We start from the raw sequence: 26,557 nt of genomic DNA, 5'->3' as shown, positions 1-26,557 counted from the left end.
GTTATTGTATAACTTTTTGTTTCGCTTGTATCGCTTGGGTTCAATTATCTTAATCCTCTTATGCAATTTTACAATCAACAATCAGTTTTGCTCTTGTCGTCAGAATGATCGAAACATTGTTAAACAATCGTTCATGATTGTACGTTGACATTTTCTGCCACGTTGTGCGGGATTTCGCATTTCCATAGCCATACCATACAGACAAAGGATTTCCATTTCCAAACAGCTCAGCAGATGATGCAGGAATTAACACTAATTAAATGTTTGTCGAAAGGATTATGGCACGTTACGGTCAGGCCGTTCCTCAAGAACAAATAAAAGCAAGGATTATATGGATGGCAGATCTCCCTGAACAGCTCGAAAGACATGTGCAATGTTTGCAAATGCTGCATAGATTGTTGTATGGAATTTGATCAGGCTATTGTAGCTTAAATTATATGCAATTAAATATTTAGAATATTTTCTGAATTGTGGTCATATTCGAATTGTAAATTTAAATTAAAGATGAGGAGTAATATAAAAAAGGAAAATATAATAAACGACTTTCAATATTTCAAATTGAGTTTTTCATGAACTAATTTTGCCAGCCTGTAGTAAAAAATATACAAAAAAGGCTACAACTACAATGATCTCACACGCTTATACTTCTCTTGGATATATTACATGTTTCAATTATTTGTTCAACATGCTGGTAAAGCAAAGCGTAATGCATAACCATTGTTTTCTCCACATCCATCTTAAATATGCAGCACACGTTTCGAGTATCACACAGGGTGCAGTTTTATCGTAAACCATCTGCTGATACCCACACCAAAAACAAACCAAGCTGCCACCTACCTTAAAGTGGATAATCTACAGTGGAGTGACTGTAACACAATGTTTAACACTGGCCACCATTGAGCAGACGAAACATGTTGCAAGAGCAAATATTGTAGCAGTTTGTTTTCGTCTACACATGTCCCAAACTGTACCTACCATTTTGTGGCGTCTTCACGGCACGAACACATTGGTTTGCATTGTTTTGTACCATGATGTTTCATAAGTTTATAATCTATACAGTAGCACAATTCCATGATTCCTGATATTTAAAAAAATATAATATAATATTATAAATTTGTGCTACAAAGTTAATTGATTAATTTGGTATGGAACTTTCTCCAATATTATCACTAGAATAGTAAATTGAATTATTATTTTTTTACTCCGACAATTTCCAATCATGCACAGTAATCCTATAAACACGCCCTTTCACATGGAAAACAATCAACAATAACGTGGTTGTGATTGGACTGGTAAAAATCCAAACTATACATTTAAAATCGATTTATCAATTCCAATCCTCACCTTGGGAAAAGTATGACAAGCCAACAATGAGCAACAGGGATGGGAAAAGTGTTGATTTAATTAATGTGCACAAAATTTATGGCCGTACCGACAATCCATTAATAAACGCTTCGATCTGGTGTCCTGGTTCTGGTGGGTTTTATTATGTGTATTGTCAGCTATTTTTTAAGATCCTGACAGTTTATTCATAATAAGTTTATGCTGCTTAAAGCGCATTACATCGGCATAAAATCGCATTTCAATAATGTTTTCAGCCCGGTGAATATACACTGAAATTTTGCTCAATATTCATGACATGATACACACAATACCTTATAGTAATATGAATACCCAACACAAGTAAATCATCAAAACGTACCAAAAAAAAAATCTGTTTCCCATGCCTGCACAATTGCATCACATCCTTTCTATCAACCGTCACTTGGTTTCTTTCATAGGCCCAAGCGCTAGCTTTCATGAATGGGACCGTAACATGATACTTTCATTATTTCATCACATCCTCCCACCATCGCTCTTTCCCATAATTCATAATTAATCCTTTAAATTCACCCGCAATAAAAGAGGATGTCAGGAACCGCAATAAAGGATTCAGTGCTTCCCGCATGAAACAAGATATTTATTTCATTTCTATTTAAACTAATTCAAAAGGATCATTCTCCATGCATAGCCGAGAGTAGAGCAATGACCAGCTTATATGGTGGTTCTGGCCTTTAGACTATCCGTTTTGTCCCATCTTAATTAATTGATGTCAATTATGAATAGTAAACGGAAGTATCAAATTACCTTCTCAGCACAACAATATCGATTGAACGGAGTATATTAAAGCAGATAAAAAAAAAACTGTTCGTTTGCAGATGCAAAACATACCTTTAGCTCATGACTAGGCAGTTTTTGTGATTGTTTAAAATTGAATTCAATCTGCAAAATCAACTAATGCTAAGCTTTTATGTTGTATGAGTTACTTCCAAGCGAAAACAAATATTCTATTCAACAGATTGCTAATTTAACTTCTTTTGATTTACCCACTCAGTCTGATCGTAAACCACCATCATCATAATAAACATTATTTCCAACAAATGAAGCGATCGACACTTCAATGCAATAAACCTGTTCCGATTAGTACTGAGCGCTAAAGACAGCAAAAGCCACTTTGCCTTGCATTGCAACGACTACATTACCTGTTTCTGTTACAAGCTATCCCCCAGATGAGGATATTGCTCTTTGAAGCAAAGCTGGTCTACCGTTCGCTTCTCATTCAAGGTGCGACGCCAGGACGGAAGGCACGTACTCATTAAGACATTTGCTGAAGCAAACGGAGCAACTTCCCAACGTTTATCTCTGGCTTTGCGTTTTGCACACACGCAGACGGGTTGGATCTGTACACTAGAGATCGAAGACAGTTGGCAGGAATAAGCTATCCGGATGCGTATTCAATCTATGGTTCGAAAATTGCATTCCGATGCAAGCCAATTTGCATGTCAATCATCGTTCCGAGTGTATTTGCATACTATGAGGCCTGATAGTTTATTCAATTTGCTACAGTCCATTAGTCTTAAAGTTAAATTCTAAAAGGCTCAATACAGAAGCATATTGACTCAATAACGACGTATGTTTAATTTAATGTTAGATTTATGTGAGATCATTTCGTCTTAAACTTAATTATTAAGTTTGATCCAGGAAAGACCTTTGCGCGCTCCATAAGGACCATCTTACCATCTATTCGCTAAGAAGAATGTTAATAAGCCATGAACGCATATTGCGACAACAACATTCAGCATACAACGTATGAGTGCTAAAAATACACAACTCTTCTCTACAGCATTAAAGAATATTTCCATGCGTTGTGTCACGAATGGATCATCTTTTCTAATTTGCATTTTTGTCCAACGCTCATCTGAAGCTGCAGTTATAAAAGTTTTTAAATAACTTTAATTACAGAAAATTACATGAAATGAATTTAATAATTTACATCGGTTGTCGTTGGTAACTAGTTAAGGCAATATTTTTATTAAATTACATATTCTGTTATGCCGCTATACATTTCACTTTTTGAATCGGAATTTCAAAAACCCGTCACGCTCACTCCGCAATGTGCGTGAGTTCTTCCGCGCATATGCTTTCTCACATCGTGCTCACTATGGAAAGATTCACTTTCTCATTCAATGCTCTCTTTCTTTCGGTTGCTCTCACGCATCCATCCCAAACTCTCATTCTTCGAATCGCTTCTCTCCAGAATCCACCCAACGCTCCGCTCATTTCCATGCTACAAGCGAGCAGCCCGTAGCATAAACTGTTTCCTTCCCTCTCTCGCTCAGTCTCATCGAAAACATTCGCCGGGTAGGACGTGTTTTCGTCGTCGCGACCATTCAACGACTTTCGTGCGCATTTGGTGTGAGTGTTGAGCTGTTGTATGGAAGGGTAAACGTATCGAGAGGAAGAGGGTTCAGTTGTTGTTTTCGTCCGTGCATCGTTCGTTCCTTGACAACCCAGTGCTCAGCGCCGTGGTGTGGAAGCCTCTTCTAGCACTGTCTCCTATGTGTCAAGGGTTGTTGTGATCCCAAGGTATAAGTGAAAAGCAACCGGCGGCAACTCAACACAGTCACAGGCTGTGAAAATATCGCCCAAAAATGTGCATATTATGATTGGGAATGGTAATTTTATTTTTGCATCGGTTGGTGCGAAAAGTTTGACGTGCCTCTTCAAGGTCGCCTGTCGACGTTCGCAAATGAAGTGATGTTGAAAATGCTGTCATGGAAGGAATAGTGCAACGGCATGCAAAGAGTGGATAGTGAAAACATAACCCCACCAACAACGGCTTGTCTGCAATGTGATTTGATGCAATCGTGACCGTGAAAATAATGATAGTGCCCCGACCGGGGGTGAGAAAGTGTGAGAAAAAGCCTCCGGAAAGATGCATCCGATACCGCTGCATCAGTGTGCATGATCAACGACCTCTTCCGTGGCGGCAATACAATAAAAAAGTGCAACGAGAAAAATTATAATCCTATATGCCGCGTATCTTGAAGCTTACAAAAAGGCACAAGAAGTTCTTCGTGTGATGGAAGAGGTGTTTTCTAGTGAATCGTTAACTGCTACAACGGAATACTTATCTGCTTTTGGGAACACAGTACTGTGAAATGATATACGCGCCGGATTACAAATGACGTCTGATAAATCGAATTTGGATTAACAACGAATGATTTATCACCTTTGCACGTCTAAAACGTAGATAACATAATCGCATCGACCAACGCAACCATCGGAGATAGTTCCTACACGGTAAGTTTCTATGTTGTTTTTACACATCACTTCACTCGTGTATCTCTTACATCATGATGTAATGTGCGCTCGGTAAACTTCTGAAACAAAAGACCCCAGTTCCCCATGCGTCTTCTGTGTGCGCCATGCTTCGTGCGCTATAATGAACATACTCTTCTGGACAATTGCGTGCTTTGCCAGTCCTTTGGTTCACAAATTGGATTTAGATGAGGTGGAGCCTGCCATCCAATAATTCCGAAAACACTTCGCCGATATCCCTGTGGGACTTTGGAGGAAATTGTATTGCTTTCCTTCTTTCCTTTATGTCAATTCAATCACGGTTTGATTACATTCATTTTGTCAACCTTGACCGCAATACCGGCCGGCTCTCATGAACCAGACGCAATACTTCGATCCAAAGATCAAGTACATTTGCTCCAGCAATCTAACATAAGCGCGTGATGTACGAACCTCTATCAAGAGTGCAGGAAGCTGTGGTTACTTTTACAACAAAAATAACAGGCCAAGCGTTCCCTGAAATTCTCCCATTCCGAACAACGCTCACGAACGTCTTTCTAGCAGACGCTTTATCTGTACGGTACGAGGGTAATATTCTACTACATAAACCAGCCCAACAACCGGCAGAAGGAGGAGGACCGTTTTATGTCTGCCATATGATACGGCGTTTTGCCTCATTCGATGGAATGCCAGAGATGGTTGGTCTTGTGCGACCGATAAGATGAGCGGAGGATGGGATCAATAATATAAATGATTATTTTCGGCCTAATTCGGTAAGAGGGCGCTTCTGTTTTGTTATCGATGCAGAAAGGGCATGTTATGTGAAATTTGCCCTTTCACTCGTCTGTTTTGGCTCCTTTCGGTCAATAACCGGAAGGAGGTTCATGTGTTTATGTAGGAATCGTATGATATTGGGATAATATACAAAACAATGGTAGCCGTTTGTACTAATTCTAGCCCCGTTTTATTAGATGGAAAATGTTCACATACGTTGTTATTGCTTATAAATTGAGTTTGGAAATGTACCATAAGCCCGTTTACTTTTAATACAAGCATAACCAATATTCTTCCGGTGTGCAAACGGAGCTTAAAGCATGTTATTCATGGATTCCATTTTTTCTTCTCAAAAAGATCGCTCGCAGGAAGGACATGCGATCGATTTCAATCACGCCATGTCATAGCAAACGTCAGTCTGCGGTTGGTCGCACTCATTCTTTTGATGTCCGGGTCCCACCGACCACCGTGTTGAAATCTTTGATCGTCGCACTTCAACGCAAACAAAACGGTCGCCACTACGGGCGATCTGTTTCAAAGCGTGTTGAGCGTTTAACACGTCATTAGTTTACAATGTTAAAGTTTTATTCACATTCTGCCGAACATTTTTCCTTTTTTTTTTTTTTTGGTGTTCGTATCTCATTTTGCGATAGAAAAACTGCTGGCAGATCTTTAAACTTATTTAATATCTCTTGCAAAACCGATCAAACTCGCTCAAATACTTTCACTGTCAAACTACCTTTTCTTCTTCTCCTTCTCTCTGTTTGATTCTCGCGCATTTTCCCCTCCCTTGACGGGAACGTGCTTTTTTGCCGATTTCTTTTCTGCTACTTACATGACCCAAATCATCAGATTAATGTTTCAATTGCGTGATTCAATATTTGCATGCTCAATCTCCATCGATCTTTCTCGTTCCCGCTCACGTCCCGCTCGGGCCGGGATGCTGCGTGACCAAGTACGGAGCAAGAAATCCTTCCAATCGGCACGCTTTATACATGGAACGGGCGTACGGTAAATAAAATCGCGCATTTTACTCTTTGATCTTGCCCCGTGTTTTGGTGCCGTGGCCGTGCAAAAGGAATAGGAATGCTTTGAAACCATGGTGGTGTCAACATATCGGGCAAGTGTCAAGTAGCGGACCAAATTGATCTCCGTTCACCGGTATTATGTGACGCTGGAGGGAGGACTTAAACTTTAGTTAAATGTATGTTTTAATGTGGCTAATTGTTGAAAACAGCTTGTATTGTAAAACATATTATTGTCTCTATTTTCGATGATTTAAAACTGCAGATTGCTGTTCGATGCAATAGCATGTGATAACAAACATAGTTTAAATCAATACCCCAATAACAGAGACAAGAAATTATGCATGTTAAACAACATTAGTCATGCTTTCTCGGAACGGAAGATTGTGCAAATATGGAGGCTCACTGACGTATCAACATTGATCAATCGCAGTGATTGATGGGTCAAGTTCGAAGTCGGTATGAACAATAATTTTAAAACATACATTGGCTAGGAATGCAATTCTTGATAAGGTTGCACTTGCTGTACAAAGGATCGTAGTATGTATTCGAGATGACTTCCTTTGTTTTGTATAGGAATATTGGTTTAATCAATTTATTGAAGAGACGCTTGAACTATTCTAGCACACATTACAAAGAAAACATAAACTCTGCGTTACAGTCGTGTTATCTTTAGAGCATGTTTAATGCAGTAAATGTAATATTATTCACAATCAGAGAATATTCATTTGCTTTAACAATTAATGTTACTTATCCTCTTGCAAGTAATGCTAGCATTTCTACAACCTATCTTGAATATTTTAAACTTCTCAAACTCGTTGCGTATATTTTGGACTTGCTGGTTTTATTTAATACCTTCCGCTCTTTTCCAACATTGCTAAACTAAGGCTATATTTTATAGCCTCGTGCCAATTCACTTCCCTCTCTGCGCCTCTCTGCCAACCTCTCCTTCTATCCTTTCTTCAAATACAAGCACCATCTGCCGTGTTGTATTGTAACCGGGGCAAGTGAAGCATGTTAAACCGCGTTCGCGGACGCATCGAAGCAAAGTCACTGTGTTCCGGTGCGATATTGGGCCAACCGCTGCAGGCGCGAAGCGGTACACAATCAGCCCGTTTGTCCAACGGTTCATCGGTTTAATTTGGATGCCTACATGGGCCTCATTTTGGTCAAGCAGCGCGATGACGCGAGCACTTTTTTGAACACCATTCACAGAAAAGCTTCCTCTGGGGTGTAGATGTATCAGCTGCTACATTTTCTGTGTGAGTTAGTCATTTTTTTCCTCTCTCTCGTTCTTCTAGTCGTACGCAATGCGGCGGCTAAACTGCAATATTCCCATATGCGTTTGTTATGGCGACAACACACAGGATGAAGTTGTCTGCTGCTGACGAAGTGACGAAAGAGGGATTTGAACAAGGCGAGCAGCGCTCTCAGCCTCTCGCTCTATTTTTCCATTCCAGTCCGAGCGAAGGGACACAACAACGGGCGCCCTAAACATGCTTTGCATATTTGCCCACAGCCTCGACCATCCTTCACACATCCTGACACACAACCGGGAGCAATTTGTGCACGTTATCGTTCGTTAGACCGATGCCCTTTCCTGTCCTAGCCCTGTCTTCCGTACGCATCCCGTCCAGGCTTTTACTCTCGAAAGTCTGTTACTGGTTCTGGTTATTGGTGCGTCTGGATTTGTTATGTTTCGATGAGCGCCACCAGCGAAGCATAGCAGCGCCAGAACTTTCTGCAAAGGTTACTTGCTGAGCAGGCGATTGATTATGGGGTGGGTTCATTGGACACGTGTGTGGTTTTTTGTTTGGTATGTGTGTTATTTTATTATGTTCCGCTATAAACTACCCAGCACTGTTTTTAGTTCTTTTCGTTTCCATACCATACTATAATGTGTTTTTCGTGAAATGCGAACGCCTGGTTTGGAGCACACACCTGCACGCGAACTGTTCCCGATCCGCGTTCTCTACGCTACATCGCGTGAGATTGATGAACATGAGTGGTTTAGCACTACCACAAGCGATGCTCGTCGTAACGCTTGAATGCACTTTCATGCAAAGCGGTTTACAGAATTAATTTATCCACGCTTACTTGCCCCGTAACCCTACCGGGAGAGAGAAAGAGTCAATGAGCGTGGAGTTTGGAGAACTGCTGATGCAATAACAAACCACTAATTGATAAACTTTGAGCCGGGTGTATGTTGTAGCAAACTTTTCGTTCAAGTGGCTCATCAGTCTCATTGGATCTGACGTTGATATTCCGTTTAATATAGATCGAAGCCCAAACTGGCACAAAGTTAACCGAAACCGGGGTTAACATAAACCAATCGCTGCCGTAATTTTTATTTCACCCTAATCCACTCACATCCTTCCTGGTACGGGGGATTTTAACATTCGTTGGAGGCATCTTTTCATCGATATAATAAACGGCAAAGATTAATTCAATGGCTGATTCCACACTTCCAGCTCTAAACTGATGCGAGCGCCATAAAACCGCGCTTCTCCAAATATTTGCCAAATTATTGCTGCTATATACAAAAAGCGACAGAAAAATGTTGGTGGAACAGATGAATATCTATCAATCATAACTGTACAATTTGAATTTAGTTAAACTGTTTTGTGAGTTTTTCATATAATATAAAGTGAAATTTTGTTGTGTAACCAAAAACCAAAATTCAGTTCAATGTTGACGTGAATTCCATACAGCAGTATAAAGCGAACATCCCAAATGATCTATATCTTGTTCTTATCTGTAGCAGTGTCACCAAAACCAACACGAAAATGAAACAATTTTGAATTTTTGATATACTTTTATACGTATCTGTCTGGATGCCAGCCCGTTTGGATTGAAAATCTTAATGCCTGCCACAAACGATGCCGTCTGGTCCAATTTCCTGTTCTCTCCATGTTGCTTCTGATGCCATTCTTGTATACTTCATGAGGCTGTCGAATGTTGACTGAAAAAAGCACGTCGATCATAAGCCTGGTGCGTTGTTTTGGCAGAACGATTATGATGATGTTTAATCAGGTTAATTTAAATAAATTAATAAATTAACCTTACAGTGGCCAGAGCAGAGCAACCAATAAAGGAAGTCGGGGCACCATGCCGTTTTAACAGACTTGATTGAATCATAAGCCCGAATCTACATCATCGGCAACCTTCCGTTGAGTTTGTTCAATCCCAATTCGGTTACAATGCCGAATACGAAGCAAATGTGTGTTGGCTTGCATTGCAAGTTGATTGTAGATGATGACGAAATAAACTATTGGCACGATTTTCAACTCTTTGTTCTGAAAGCTTATGTTGTATGCCTTCCCCTGTATACCATAAGTTTCATTAAGAGAATCGAGAAGTTATTAAGTTGATACGGGATGATGGAGATGCATACCAAAATCGGGTCATAACTGTATTTCACCAGATTTACGTAAATGTTCGAGAATTTCATTCATACTGCTAAAAAACTAGAAAAAAAGGCCCGTTTTAGATGTTATTTTTTTATAAAAACTACTACAGAGAATTATCAGCTCATGAAATGATTAACAAAGACGTCTATTCAATTATACTCTCAAATACTTCCGGTCTTCATTCTTGATCCATAACAATCGCATGGACCTTTATTGGAAAGAATTCCGATTTTTTAGAAAGTATTCCGGGCAAAAAAATTGTTTCACAATTAATTTTTTAGATGTGTATTTTCAATGTAAACTGTGAGCGGTGCAAAAAACTCCTTTAAACACGTGCACAACAATCATTGACAACAACAGAAAAAATGAACTTTCCATAAGTGTGTCCATTGAAGAAAGGGCAGTAGTGCCGGCACGCACTAAGCCGCAATCGGCATTCGCATTGAATAAACTGTCTCGCTCTATACCATGGGCTGTATAGGCAATAAATCGTCTTATCATGCAATAAATTAACCGCTTATTCCGCACCCTTCGCTTACCACAGGCAGGAACGGGAACCGCACGGCAATCGCCAAGGCGATTGATTAGAATAATAATGATGTACACAAACCGATAATCGCATTCTACCACCGTGAAGAAAGCTTGCTTCATCGTGGTTTTGTTACTTTTTTCCGTTTTTTCCTGTGTTGCAAACATACTTGTTCGTATCAACCGTAACATAGTTGTGCGTGATGATTGAATCGAGTATGGCTCTCGCTCTATCAGCTTCATTCATTTGAAATATTCCTACCTAGAACCAGACTCTGTCCGGCACACATGCATCGTTCTCGCGCCTGTGCTCGACAGCAAGCGAATGTTTTCATCGCGCTGATATGAAAACGTAGCGTTTATTAGACCATTAAGAGGCTGATGTCAGTTCAGGGTTAAAACAACCAAAAGCCACCATATCATCAGACCACCGGAGTATCAAAAAGCAAGACAAAACACGTTTTAGAATGCTTACAATTACTCATGGTTTCCTCTGCCGGAGCGTGTTTTGTTCTAGGAAACAGTACTTTTGTTACATTAGAAAAATTTCTGCTGCAATTCTGCAACAGAAATTACCTTCTATCTGAACAAACTGTCAGGCTGCCCATGTAATGATCATATCATCCGACGTAACGAGAATCATTATCGCTAACGATCGAAGCTTTTTTTCTGCACCGCAACCTCCTTCTACAGACAACCTTCTTTGAGACAGCCGTAACTTGAGCACGGAAAAGCACGTAATAAGAATGCAAATTAATTTGCTCAATCATAAATTGACCCGTTTGCTGCCCGCCAGCCACACGTAATAGGTGCGGCAAATGCATTGCGTCGATCGACAGCTGATAGCTGGCGTAGAGCAGACACGGTGCGGCGAACACACATACACACTATTAATCATAGTTCAAAGCCAATGCTTCTCGGATCGCGGATCGGTGTCGACAAGTTTTGCGACCGGATTGCCAATAGGTAGTCGCTACGACAGGCGATCGAAACGATCAACCCCAACCGCACGTCAACGCTGCGGCTGGTGTGACGCAGTCAAAGAATGATCGATGAGTGGTTCGGCAAACCCTAAGACACAAGACAGTGATTAGACGATAAAAATCTCATTTACCGATCGCTCGGGATGTGACTGCTTCTATTTAAACATTTCCCTTTCAGCACGGGAGAAATCAGCACGCCAGCTGGAAGCTTGATCAAACGGTTAAAGTTTTGATTCGCTAATAATTTGTTTGTGTCGTTTCTTTCTTTTTTTATTTTGTATATTTTTGCCTGAAGGCTTAAATCAGGTTATGAGGTTAAAGCATGTATCACACTTCCATCGTAGCAGTGATTTTCATTGATGGTTAATTGTTTTTCTGTTTATATCCTTATTGCGATTCATTAGAAAGTGGCCTTATCAACTTCTTTCAATCTTGATTACCCACATGTATATCATTATATTGTATAAATGCTGCATTTTAATGTACACCTTAATTATACTTTAAACAGTTTTATGTGAATAATGATGTACCGATGAAACGCAGCTCAAATATAAATTGAAAACCAATACAATTTTCAATTCAAGCCGTATTTTCATCCATACACCACGATTCAATGGAAGGATCCCATCTCATTGTTCCAGCAGTTGTCTGGAAAGTTTTGTTCAGATATTACATATCATATTACAACTCTAAAATACGACGAGAACTTTCAACAATAAGAAGCCTTAGATTCAATTCATTCAGTCACGGCTCATTAGTGAGTTTTCAGTCTACATTTTTTGTTACATGAACAATTTATCAAAACCATCCCCAGACCCAGTTTCCCACTATTTTTCCTACGTTATTACCCAAAGGAGCTAACGAACTGTACCATATTTTAACGAATGGCTTCAAAATTTTCCCCCAACACTCAAATTAAAAGAATAAACACACTTCCCATGCGACAACGTTTATGAATCCAGAGGCATACTCGTTTCTTGCTTGCCAGTAGGGTCATCTGAATATTTATTAGACCCGTTGCAGTTTGCTATACACGACCACGATGGAAAAATGAAGTCTCACGTTACAGAAATACGTATGCCTACTCATCGACGCAATATACGTATGTGTATGTAATTTTCCAGTGCTTGGGCCCGAGCTCAATGCTCAGTGGCGTGAACATTGAAACCGTGTACCGCACTCTGTGTGTCGGTGTCCAAACCGCATTTCAATGTCATCTGGGAAGGGTTGGAATAAAAATTGAATTCTACAGTACGAACGACTTCGGGAAACCTTTTTGCGGCGCAAGGGAAGTGAAAAATGGTGGAAATAATCTATAAAGGGAACACTTCCGGTTCGGTGCAGCCATCGTTGCTCAATGACCAATTTCGGGGTTAGAAAGGGGTTAGAAGTCATAAACTCGCACCTTTGTCTCGGGTTTTATTTCTGGCTGACATGCTCGGAACAGCTGACGAAACCTCCTGCTGGGGAAGTTTTATTTCTATATCCAAACCCCGCATGTGTTTGACTTCAGAATTAGGGAACAATAATGCAATCATGCTGCTTGGAATATTAAAAGTGAATTCGATGGTTGTATGAAATGACTGACGCAAGAACAAAAACAGTAATTTCGATCTAGCTCGCGTAAGTTTAGATGAAACCTTCTTTCATTTAATTGCGATACGATCGTGTAAAACTGGGTAAAAAGCTAACTTTGCGATTTAAAACAATGAAACAGCGACGGACCCTTGACGATGAAATTCGAAAGAAATTCTCAAGTATTCACTGTGTCGTGTAATTGCTTGGCCTTCCACAAAGTCTCGTTCGAAATCTAATCAACGAAATTGTAATCCCTCTTACCGACCTTGTACGGAAACAGTGGGTGTTAGAACAGTCTCGCTTTCTATTTAAAACGATGGTTTGGGTTCGGATGAGAAACGTCCGCCCGTGTAACAGCTGCAGCGCCTCCCATGTCAAAGAAAAGACACGGAAACAACCTGTTTCTCAAATTCCAGATCGCTAAGCATAATTGCCTTCGTATCATTCGGAGGATGTTGCTGCAGGTGACCGACCATATAAGAGCTTTAAAAGCTAATGTCACAGAGCGGCAACTGCTGTACAGTAAATCCTGATTTATGGTACTTTTATTGCCCTCAGGTAGGGCTAGATGCGTTTTTTTTTTCGCTCTCACTGCCTCTTTATGCTGTCTGGAATTGGTTCAACGTACCGACCGGCGCACATAGCCTGGGCAGCGGCTGCCTTAAGAACATCAGGTTTTGGTGAACAACCATAAACGATTATTTAACTTCTGCCGGTTTTTATGAGCACTAGAGAGAAAAGGTGAGATTTCTTTCGGCCTGTTGGTAGCTTGAGCTTGTAATCAGCTTGAAAATATTAGTAAAACGAAGCGAGCAGCCTCCTTCACTTGGATGTGTCTGGCCGTAAATCTTTTTTCATCATCCGCATTAGATGGTGGTTAGAAAAAGGAGCCGAAACTAGAACGTTCCCTAAGCTACAAGCATTAAAAACATGTAATTGGTTGAATACAAATCTACATTTTACTTATTTATGTACCTAGATAAATAAGAATGTTTCCACATGTCATCAACAATATGATATAATTGTTTTCGTATTCAAATATTTTTTAATCATGCAGCTGATTTGTGAAAGTAGGTAACAACTGTAATGGATACTCTGGTCGTTTGTCAGTTGGCTGTTGAGCGTTTTGCGCGATCACATTCAAACCGGTTTATGTTGGTAGCTGGAATTGTTTTTTTCGTTCACAAACTATGATATCTTATGCTTTGGGAAGAGCTTCCTGTATGAATTACACCTTTGGCACCTTTGGAGTGTTAGACAAAACGTATCAATTTCAAGCAGCATTCTCTTCCTTTGCTGGTTATTTATTTTACATGTTGGGCTTTATAATTTCATATCAATATTTATCATCATTGTTTAGTCCATTTTAAAACAATTTATTTTTATTTCCAAAACTCATTTATAATAAAACCTCAACAACGTTTATGTAATAGAATAGTTTATACTACATCAAACATTAAGAAGTGAGGTGGGTATTCCTCTGCAATCTATAACGTTGCTTTGTTTTGTTTTGTTTATTTTTATTGCGGGGGATAATTTTGTTTGTTTTCAATATTGATTTTCATACAAAGAAAATAGACATTTGGTAGTGTTTTCCTTTCTAGCCATAGTGCTCCCAAACCATCACTGTCAACCTCGTATTTAAAATGGAGCAAAGTATCACGAAATTTGATATTCCAAATAAGAGCTCTTCAAATTTCCCTCTGTCCTTCCTCAAACAAATTCTATCGGAAAATGCTTTCCTAGCTAATGTTCAATTTTTCACGTGATATAGCATGTTATTGAAATGAAGCTTCTGCCAGCACATCTGCAACAGTCAATTTACCATCATCCTGCGCTTGATTAGGAGTGTGAAATTTCGATAGAAAAGGGTGTTTGACTCTGAAGCGATACAAAATAGCGTCGCATCCGTATCCTAAGCCGTAGACCCTGACAACTGATACGTTCCAGCGTACAGCAATGGACTGGAGAGGTATCTTAAATTAATAAAAACGAATCGATCAACCCTTGTCACAGACACGGCAGATCCATGTCATTGGGAGTTTTTTGCTTTGTTTAAGCGTTAGAATACTCCAGAGGTTGTGAGCTGTGATTTATTTCCCCTGCCAGAAAAAGTCACGAGCGAACTCTCTAGGTGCTGTGATTTCAGCCCAGGATAATGGTATTTATGTGTGGCTTACGCTGAAGGGGGCACTCGAAAGATTGTCATTCCCAAACACTCACCGCTGTCGTATGTATTTCACTTGTAAATATGTCGTCCCGTGAAGTACTCTCAACGCCACTCTAGTGCCTTTTTTCCATTGCACTGTTGCCGATGAATCATACACGAATCTCAAACACGCCGTGGTAATGATTGATGGGAAGCCACGATGATGGGATTGCTTTTATCTTCCTTCCCTTAGGAATTTCAGTTACGTAAGAAAAGGACAATTCTTTGCCTCAACTGTGTGTTATTTGTGCGCTTAGGAAACACTCCCATAACCCAAAATTTCGACCTTCAAGTTTTTGTGCATCTTACACTTCCTTCCTTCTGGACGCTGTGTGAAAAGTGAAGACTGTACACTCTTCTCTCCGAAACTGCTGATCCCTTCGGTTTTCAACCCTGGCGCCAGCATTCTTCCATCCGCTCGCTTTGCACCATTGCGCATACCCACAAAACGGGGACAAAAAAGAAACCTAGAACTACGTTGGGCCTAGGCTCGGAACAAAAAATTGTCGTTTATTTTGCTTCGTCGGTTCTTTTCTCGGCATCATCCCAGCGAAACACGACACATGTTCGTAATTCGATGCCGCTCAAGATGAACAACACAACAAGAAACTTTGTTGCAAGAAACAAGCGAACAAGAACATCGTCTTGCACTTTTGGGGTTCAGCTGGAATCAGCAGCAAGAGTAATATTGCATATTTGAAGAAGAAAAAGCACTAATCCAAATTCTTCATTTTTTTCGTGTTTGCTATTGCTACCATAATCAGCGTTACACCAAAAACAAACTTGTTCTCTTCGGAATTCAACTTGAATTTTCTAGTTTTTTTCTCTACCAAAATACATATTACTCAGATAACTATTACTAGCTTAACTATGTCTTACTTGTATACAAGTACACACAAATTACACAGTAAACAATTGATTGCTAATAGTTGTTTCCGACAGTTTCCGTACATCTATCGCTTTCCCTTCACGTACAACATAATCCTGTAATCTCAGCTCACGCTCGAGAGTCTCTCGAGAACCCTCCAAAACGAATCAATCACAATTTAATGGCTACACCTATAATTTAACGTACAATTCCCATTACTATTCTGTTTTTCCTTACCACAAGGGCGTATCAATCTGGAAATCAATACTACTTAGAACTGAACTGTTTCAGCTGTAACCCTTGTTTGGTTGATTTTTTTTTAATGCAGCCCAGAAAAGGCTTCCCACGGACACAATTGATCTATAGCACTGGTAACCTGGGATTGAGATTAATCATTGTTATTTACTGTGTTATTTAATTTGAGGTTCCGTAAAATCCCAATCGAACCGTGTGGTTTGGAAACGCAACCACTATGCCGTACATTGTCAGTATTTAAATTAAGGTTTTTTTTTTAAACCTTACTATTACAATATTGATATAAAAAACCCTTAATGAAGGCCGGTCAATACACCGCAGGGTTTAAAAATCATACCTACTGTTCTGTCACACACACTCAGCCTATTGTGTTTTAATGTCGATAGAATCATCGAACACAGCCGTTCTGGGAGTGAATTTTAAAGAGTATTCTCCCGGTGCGATAGGTACCACCACCAGTTCCAGCGCTATTGTGTGAGAGTGTTATGGCTCATATAACTTGCACAGCCGTAAGCTAACACGGTAGCATATCCCTGCGGGCAGAATAGGTACGGCGGCGACCCTGCGTTTTTCGCTCGATATCGATAGCGCATGGGATTGGAGGGAAAATTGTACACCCAAACTAAGGATGTGCACCGGGAGTCGAATCAAAGGTGTGTGTGTGTGTGTGTCTGTGTGTGTGTGTGCGAGCTGTGAACCTGGTGGCTCTCACACTCACGTGCTGGTTTTGTTCCCCTTGTTAGAGTGCGATTTAAATTGCAGGCAATCGGGGGGTGTACACAACCGTGCTAGCTGTAGTTGGTATGCAAGGCGAAGAAAACAAGAATACAGCGCCGAGTCGAAGAAACCCGTTGTGACGAGTTCATTTTGCATAATTCATTGCAACGCCGTACACCTTGTGAATGTTACATCGGGCAACCTTGCTGACGGAATCGGACGAGGGATCGACGTACCGCTCTCGTTCAGTTCCTTGACGGCAGCAGACGATACGGTCTTGCCCTCCTGTGTCTGGCAGGTTTGCCGACTGTCGGGAGCCACCGTTATTTATAGTTGTCATTAAATAATGTGTGCGGTAAATTTCTTTTTCTGCCCTTCAAATCACCCGTTCGCAAATAGGCCTCTCCCGTACGACTCTGCATTTTTTTTCACCACTCAACATTCCATGCCTAACTGGTTTAGAGTACTGCTCCGTCATCACCTTTCATTCATGAAATTTTAAAATGCTTCATTGATTGCTAAATGTAAGGGCAGGGAATGCAATTTTTTTGCAGCTATGCGCACTCTGTAATACAATTATGGTGCTAATTTTTAGTTTGTACATTTTTTTTGCCTCAAGGATCCAGAAGAAGTGTATCCAGCCGTGTTAAAATTTGCAAATATATCGATTGATGCATAAAAACAGAGGCTAGATCGATATCGCCTTGCGGCTGAATTACATTTCATTGGCTTCAGCTTAACATTCACATCGTACTGGCAGCAGATACCCGATACTGGTGCATGTTAATATTTGCTCATTTGCCTGCTACCCAGCATGTTGAATTTACCATAAATGCATCTAAAGTAGCAAATGTCACACGGTGAAACCAGATACATTACAACAGTCAAAGTCTGTCCCTGGCGGTGGTGTGAGAGCGTTCTCAAGAAGGATCTGTGGATTTTTGCTGCCTCTCGTTTTCATCGACCCTGTCGGGACGCTAAACAAGTTTCTATCGTGTTGCAATTTCTGCTCAGCATGAAGAAAGAGCACGCAAGAGAGCGAAAGACAGATTTTTCATTCTTGTGGGAACATCGGCATCGAAAAATGTCTTCATTATCTGGAAGATGTTATCGAGCCGTTTCATCGACATCAGGCTTGAATTCAATTTATTAGAATGTGGAGCCGTGGCACCGTTTTTGGAGGTATCAATTTTCTGTTTTCATTGCGGCTACAATCAACGTAGCTGTGACGATTAAATCTAACATCGCTTTCGCCAGATTGAATTGTTTCCGATGTGAGTCAAATCATTTGCTTACCACACAATATTTAAATAAGCACGGGCAATATTTCTTAAAGTGTGCATATTTTTAAAGCAGAGGAAATATGAGGTAGTTTATACAAATATCTCACTCTGCAGCTGATCTGAATAATTGAAACCAAAATTTGACTTGTAATAACAACCGTGTGCATCTAATTGTCATATTCTTGACGCTTACTTTCCCTGATTGGTTTCCTTACTACAGCTCCCACACTGCCGAACTTTCCACTATCACGCTACCAAATTCAATTATACCTTCGCCTCACGCCCCACACAAAAACCATAAACGAAACCAATCACTAACAAACACTTTATTCAATTTACCAATTACAGGTATCACCTGGCTTGACAAGCAGTTACTCTTGGCAACAATAACCGGCAACCGTGTAGTGTCATCCACCTGGCAGGAGAGAAAAATGCTCCTTCCATCCTTCAGCAAACCAGCGCCAACGTCACTGAACCAGACGGAACGAAGAACAAATTAGCGAGCGGCAGCAACAAAAAATAACGCATCCCATCTTGCTACACGGCTAGCAAACCTCATCCCTGATCCTTTCGGGCCACACGACACAGTGAAACGTTTGCAGTGTGATACATTCGGGAGTGAAATCGTGGAAAGAACGACGTGGTGTTACCGTACTGTCTCGTTTCGATCGCTCGTGGTGTCGTTAAGCCAGCTTGTTGCAAAGCGTGTACATACTAGACACTAAGTATAACATTGAAAAAAAAATGACACGAGCCATAAAGTCGTAGCTGTCGCAGGGTTTACTGTGGTTGTGTAATGTCTTTTTCAGAAAATGTGTGGTTTTTCCAGCAGGTGTTTCTTAAATACGTGAATATAACATTCGTGTAGTGTATCCCAGGATTACTATCTGGTTATCAATTAGTTTAAAATTGTTTACAATCGATCGAAGGATCGTATTTTATTTCCAATACTTCCACACGTTTCATATTTTGGCATTTCGGCCACAACCTCAAGTTTGGCGTTGGCGTAATTGATGGTTTGTGTTTTCAATTATAGATTTTTTTTTTTTCTCTGCGAAACGGAAGTGATATGTGAAAGCACCAGATAGCTTGTGAAATATTGTGTAGGAGTTGCTGATAACAAAAAAGAATCGCCCGAAAGAAAATCCAACAACCCTTTCGGGGTGGATTTGCTGAACCTGAGAAAAGCACCGTTCGGCGAAAGTGGACACAAGTGAAATAAAAATAAACCCCACCTCCTCCCCCACCCGCGCCTGGCCAATGTCGCTGAAAGTGACTAACGGGTGGCCTAATGTGTAGCGTTGTGCCGTTCCCACCGAAGGGACACTGCCCAGCCAGCACACATACGCCCTGCCGCACGCCGCACTCAAGCTAACAACGGCTACTGCACCCGGGGATCGTAAACATGGGGATATCAGAAGCGACATTGTTTCCATTATTTATCGGCCTGCTCGCCTGCTTGGCGGTGAATGTAATTGCTCTGAAAGTGAATAAGGATCCGCAGCAGCAGCAGCAGCAGCAGCACCAGCAACGGTCACACTCAGGTGGTCCGCTCGACCGAACCGGTCGGGCAGGAGGTGGTGGTTACACGTCGGCAAACGACGATTTTGGCTACATTTCCGATGCCATGCTGCCGGATGTGCACTGCCACGGTGCGGGCTCGCCGCTCGGTGCAGCGGTGTCAAAGGGCGCTGGCAATGCCGGTGTACCACCGTTCAAGTCGGATGTGTCCACCAGCCTGCCCGCTTTCTCTGGCACGGTCACCAACGCGAAAGCGCCGTTCGGTGCGGATGATCCGGACGAGGAGGAACCGGACGATGACGAGGACGATGGGTACGAGGATGGGGGCGAGCTGTTGGGAAACTTCGATGAGGACAGCCGAGCGACGGAAGACCGAGGACCGAGCGGCCACAAGCACGACTCGCTGGATTACACCGATAACTTCGAGGTAGCGGCAATCGATCAGATCGAGAGCTTCGGGGCGGGGAACGATGGGACACCGCTGCCGGTGTTTCTGGTAGAGCCGAAAGGTGCTTATGTCATGAAGAATCGACCCGCCAAGCTATACTGCAAAGCGTCCCATGCACTGCAGGTAAGAAATATTGAGCTTTTTTTGGTTTGTTTTTTTTTTTTCATTTTACCGTATGGCAAAAAGCCACCAAATTGAAATCGCTTCAAAAGTGAGTTATTGTGGCTCACATCCGCACAGCAAAAAAACGTTCGGCTCGTTCGAATTGTACGAAAGGCGAGAAAGAAAAAGAGCGCGAAAGGTTTGATATTTTTCGACATCTTTGCGCTCTCCGCTATCTGCAGATCTCGTTTAAGTGCAGCGGCAGCACAAAACCTCCACCGACGGAGAAAGAACACCACACCGATCCGCACAGTGGCGTCCAGCTGCAGGAAGCGACGGCCACCATCACCCGCGAGCTGGTCGACGAGTTCTTCGGCAAGGGCCCATTCAAATGCGAATGCCGAGCATACTCATCCCGTGGCCACGTCAAGACACAACCGGTTACGATCCAAGTGGCAAGTAAGTGTTAATTACCGACTAGTTACCATTTCTCCCGTGCACAAGGGGAAGTTAAGCGCGTACGTTGAGCACGGCCCCGGGGTTGGTTATTTATGCACTTGATGTTCATTATTTGCTCTTTCCCGAAGACGAGCGATGCTTCGGCAAGAATGCCATAATGAACGGGATGATCATGGGCAAGAGGAGGCTGTGAAATGTTGTAAAAGACGGAGATAATAAAGCAGACATTCGGGAAAAGGAGTTAGTAGTAGGAATGATGCTTTACGTTAATGAATCAGCAGCAAAAGTAATTTAACAAGTTGGTTCAATAATTTAATATTTTTTATCATTTGTTTCAAATCCATCCAACAAACGGTACTGTGATGTAAAATTTAATTACAGATGTCATTTTAAATATTCGCCTATAGGCTATAGCCTATGGAAATATTCGTGTGTTTCTTCATTTGAATACTTTTTAACGGATACAAACAATTATTGCAAGCTAATGGAAGGTGCTGTGCGAACAAGCTACAGCTTAATACCATCAATTATTTCAAAAGCTTCTATTGTTCAGTTTTGTTCCCGCGTGTAATCATTGCTTATGAGGCAGTTCTGTTGGCAGTTCTTCGACGTAATTTGAAATTTAAATTAGCATTTCGAGTTGTCCACCTACCGGTACTGATGATTATTTCAGTTGATCATTCCAAACATATACGATGCATAAAAATTTCCAATAGAATAACCAATACTTAAACAGACTTTTAAAACTCTTCGCTAGCCAAATCATTCCTGTATTTAACAATCAAAGTTTAACTCACTGCTTACACTGTAAATAATAGCCATTCATTAATTTTTAAGCCTTAGTCGACATGCCTTAGTTTATGAGTAAAACAAAGATGAAATATTCGATTTAAATGACTGTAACTGGAGCTTCGTTATTGAAAACAACAACTCAATAACAATTGGCGAATTTTACCACTAAATGTCACTAAAATTACAGTATTTAATATTTTTGATGAATCAGCAAGATATCTTATTGCGAAATAGCTGCGAACATGTATTAAAAAGTAACAATGTTATGTTATATAAATAGGCGTGAAATTTAGTTATGAATAGAAACACTGTCCAATGTTTTTACTAACACCATACAAGGTTTGTAACAGTATATCGATGAACGCTGTATTTGCCTTCATTTGAACCATCTCGACCAAACATTTCGTTAGGAGGAGAATGTTACAGCTGTTGTAAATATTGGAACTTAGGCCACAACGTTTCCCGTACCGTGAGAATAGTGGATGAAAAATATCCATGAAAGACAACCGTTGTTTAAAAGCCGATTCTTACACCCACCATCAATCAGGCTGGCAGGGAAGAACAATCAGAACGCGCGCGGCCCTTGTCGTCAAATTAGTTTTGGAAAGTATCATTTTTTAATGTCTTACATTCTTCTACGACGAACAAACCAGCAAACAAGCGCTGTGCCGTTTAAGAACGATGGTTTGACATGAAAATCGAACGGTACCTAATAAATATTCGAAAAACATCGTAGAAACACAAGATCTCGCTTGACTGAGGGCACAAACAGACTGAGGGCAGTGAACAGAGCAGAGGAATGGTGAGAAACCCCACCACGGGCCGTGTCTTGGGTTTTGGGTGTCCCAAGACCACCGCCTGGTTGGAGTTCAGTACCGGAAACGTCATCGACAGCGATGATCCGTTACGTATCGGAACGCATACGACAACCCCGCGCGAGAGAATTCATTTTCAAACGAATGTGTTTTCATTTTCTTTTCCGAACCCTCGAAACGCATCAAATTATGCTGACAGTTTACATAATTGAAATAGAAATAGCCATTTACCACATTCATCACCACACGGTGAGAGTGTGTGCAACCTCCGATGACCTACGGTTTTTGTGCCCGATGACAACAACCTATCAAGCTAACCGATTCGAATGCAAATTAGCCGCATCAATGCTGCTCGAATGCTGCTTTGTGTCGGAGTCAGTGGTCGAGTGTTGCAACGCGCACATCATGTTATTTAAATGAAGAAGAAGGTACATTCGAAATGCGAACGTTTTGGTATACCAAAGAGCAGGAATAATCGACAACATCACAGTTCAGATCAAAGGTGAATGGCTGCACCATGCCAAGTTTTCGTTACATCAAGACAACCGAAATGTATGACTATAGAGAAAAATGACTCATAATAAAGCATTTTTTGGAAACAACGACAACAAAACATCGTTAAGAATGTTAAAGATAGAGTAGAGAAATCTAACTAACAAGTAGAGAAATGTGCTCTTTCGCACTCTTTCTCCTGCAAGTACAATTTATGCAAAATCGCAAAACAATTTCATGGTTAACAAGACTTCTACCACCAAACACAACCCTTGACCTCATTGAACTGCAGCATAATACGGCTTATTATTTACACACTCGTTCGCAACTACACGCATCGTTGACAGTCTGTTTGTGCAACCAATGTTTCCCATGGTAAATGCTACCACAAACAATCTTAACTGACCAGCTTCAAGAGCAAGTAAATGTCTTCAGGTAATTGTTAAGTCTACCTCTTAACCTCCCCGGAGCGTGTTCGCTCTCCTCCTTTTACTACTCCAACCGTACTTCACCACCTTGCGTTATAAGCATGCCCCAAAACAGATCGCGTATCGGCTTGACCGCTGCCAGTGACACATGATATGAACACCTTCCGTTGAATGTGACACATGATATTTGAATGATTCGATGGGCTGATGTACGGCAAAGTATCAAAGAGGTGCGACCCAACAATAACGTATTCAACATTAAGCTTATTATTCTTGGAGTAAATAAACTTCACCGTGTGTCACGAAGGTCGTTGTCAACCATCTCAAAATCTACTTTATCGACGGGCAGTTGGGCATTACTAGCTATTATTTGCTTCATTCGGGCTCATTCCATTTGAATTCAATTTGCTTCACATGAACGACTGAAGCAAAGAACATCTTATACTTATAGCTGTGTCTGAATTTTGTTAAATATTATCATACCTGACGTTGGGTCATTCCAGAGGTGCAGTTTTGTAGTGTTCTATCGAATGGAAGGCAGAAAAAAGGAAGTTAATGTTGAAGTTAAAAGTAATTTATGCGGGTACAAATGTTGATAAAGGAGCATCAAATTCGTTGTACAAAAAAACACCAAACAAGTGCGTGTCAGATACAAAGTAACCTAAAAGAAAGCAAATAAATATAATCATATTGATAGACAGCAAGGGGATGCAGCAGATGAAAACACAACACAAACCAAAATACAAGCATTCATTAATTTTTACAGGGTGCATCTCATAAAACTACCGCTTCCTTCTAACCACTCAAACGTTCATTGCTCAATTCCGCGTGCCCGTTTTCGCATCTTTTTGCTTAACCACATTATTCCACATTCGTTAACGTTGCTGCTTCTTTTCTTTTCCCCGCACTTCTTTTTTTTTGTTGCAGCCATTAAGAAACAAATTAGCATCTCACCGAAGATCGTGCGCGTCGCCACGGGTGGTCGGGCCGAGCTGAACTGCATCGCGAATGCAACACCGGCGGCCAAAGTCGTGTGGCTGAAGAACAGTGTGCCGGTCCACGCCAACCCACCGTTTGTACTGCTGACCGAGAACGCGCTGCTGATTGCTCGAGTCGAAATACAGGTAAGGTTTCTCTCGATTGGTCTCACCATCTTCACGGTGCATATGCTGGGAGGGCGAGTAGAAATTGAAGCTTCCTCGTAGAATGTTTTTCACCGTCTTTACTTACTTTTCAACAACGCAACCTGATGCCACAGCGGTTAGCCGTCATAAGTTCGAGAACCAAGCGAAGCATATGCTGGAATGAAAGCATCCTTTCAATGCGATAGGATTGTGGGCTGGAACGCAGATCTTTCTTTCGCTTCACTATTGTTATTTCATCCGCTTCCTTCCTCCGTCTGGCGTTGCTGAGAAGGCTGAGAAACGATCTATATTTCTGAGCTCATATCCTTTTTATTATTATCTTACCAAGATGAAATCGGTATCGGATATTGTGTGCATTTGGGATCAAGATAGTAGGAGAAAAAAAAATGGAGGGATATGATAAAAATCCCTTGGAGGAAAAAAAAGCACACCAAATGGATTCGATTAAAACTCGTCGAAAGAGGAACTTTTATCCATCAGAGATATGGATTTCCTGCGCGCTCGCCCAGCTTTGATCGTCTTTTTGCCGTCCTTCCGTGGAAGCCGAAACAGAACAGCGCTCCTTTGACCGAAACCTAACGATTTCTCGTGAAAAAAAAACCGTCCCAACAGAGAACATTGTTTGTGGTCTAGCGGCACAACGAAACGAACAGCATTCACAACGATACAACCGATCTTTTTGTTACATCATATTAGAAGGAGCGTTTTTTTATTCGAGAATTTCTTTTCTTGTAAGAAATAGAAAACCCACGCCGACTGATTGCGAAGGAGGGAGAGGGCGGGCCAGCTGGCATTATTCTTATTTTTGTACTCAAATTTCGCTTCATTGTTATTTCTCAACCCATATCAAAGACAACAATACAATATAAGGCTGTTGCGCCGTTGGGCATTCAACGCTGCTTGCCGTATCCATCTCATCGCCGTAGCATGCTCTCATCCTGGCTGACTGTTCATCTGTTTCGTCTGCTCTTACCTTTCGCAGGACATGGCCAATTATACATGTGTTGCGGAGAACATCGCCGGCAAGCGCGTATCAGACCCAGTTCCAATCACCGTGTACGGTAAGTGTCCGGAATCACTTGGTTGCTCATCCATCCCATAGATTTGTCATCTGGTCATTTGTGTTACAACCGAAAAGCACTGCAGTAGAAAACCTATTCCCAGCAGGACCCTTAAAAACCTCAAGGATGCTCAGCATTGAAATATCATAGCCGTGAAACAGGTCAACCGTTCTGTTCGGGGTTCGGTTCAGTCTAGCCTTACCCCCGTGGTCTTAAGGAGGCTGTGCTTGTCAATTCTAACTTCATTTACTTTTCTTGTGTTCGAAAAATTATGCACCCCTACAATTTGCTCACAACTGCTCTTTAAAGCGTCCCCTAATGGACAGGCGTCACTCAAGCTGACAGGGCGAGAATTCTTCTGGGAATATTCTCTTAAAATTCCACGACTAAATTATGGTACTCCATTTACGCCGGGCGGCACCACACCCGGTGCTCGAACGGTTCTCGAAGAATCTTTCCAAAAAAAACCGTCTACACGAGGTCGATGACAATCACTTTCCCCTCACTTGCGCAGGAATAGATAAGCATAAAAATGTGGGTTATTTGTATGTGCTGATGATTGATCTGCATAAATTTCTTCCTGCCGAGCGGGGCGAGAGCCTCGACTACCGAAAATAATGCGAGCGTGGAAAGCCTTCCCACGGTGCGCCGGTAGCGAAGGATGGGTTTGAGACCGTTTGAGACGGTTGACATCAAACATGTCATTTTTCCATCATCAGAATGTCATTGTTTTCAGCATTTCCCTTCACCTCGTTGCGAGAGGATAAAATTGTGTAACCTCATTTACATTTCAACTACAAACTGTTATGTACGCCTCTGCTTGCCTTAATGCACGAGGGTGAACTAATGGTATTTTGATGAAATAGAATTGCATTAGAAATAGAAGTTCAGAAGACATAGCTATGGTAAACTATTTTCTTCTAAATACTTTGAATACGAGTTCATATATAAGGCTTTTATTTGAAGAATTGTAAAGCAGTTGACTAGAGTTTAAATATTTTACCGACTATTTCCCTGCGTGTTATAATAATGTTTACTATATTT

The 26,557-nt window shown here is 41.2% G+C and overlaps 1 protein-coding gene across 6 annotated transcripts in view; it reads left to right on the top strand.

The window, feature by feature from the left end:
- Window positions 1-3,659: 3,659 nt before the first annotated feature.
- LOC120900337 (netrin receptor unc-5-like) overlaps window positions 3,660-26,557 on the top strand; it is a 55,888-nt gene continuing 32,990 nt past the window's right edge. Inside the window, exons 1-5 of one of the 6 annotated variants that reach the window (XM_040307191.1) lie at window positions 3,660-3,735; window positions 19,287-20,342; window positions 20,564-20,780; window positions 24,235-24,431; window positions 25,435-25,513. In XM_040307191.1, coding sequence (XP_040163125.1) covers window positions 19,656-20,342; window positions 20,564-20,780; window positions 24,235-24,431; window positions 25,435-25,513 — 1,180 coding nt within the window. In that variant the 5' untranslated portion in view covers window positions 3,660-3,735; window positions 19,287-19,655. Of the gene's footprint in view, window positions 3,907-19,286; window positions 20,343-20,563; window positions 20,781-24,234; window positions 24,432-25,434; window positions 25,514-26,557 lie in introns of all 6 variants that reach the window. The other 5 variants (XM_040307194.1, XM_040307192.1, XM_040307190.1 and 2 more) reach the window with 5 other exon arrangements.

Source organism: Anopheles arabiensis, chromosome 3, assembly GCF_016920715.1.
Source record: "Anopheles arabiensis isolate DONGOLA chromosome 3, AaraD3, whole genome shotgun sequence".
NCBI lineage: Eukaryota > Metazoa > Arthropoda > Insecta > Diptera > Culicidae > Anopheles > Anopheles arabiensis.
The sequence above is the reverse complement of the archived record's forward strand: the minus strand, read 5'-3'. Positions and strand labels throughout refer to the sequence as shown.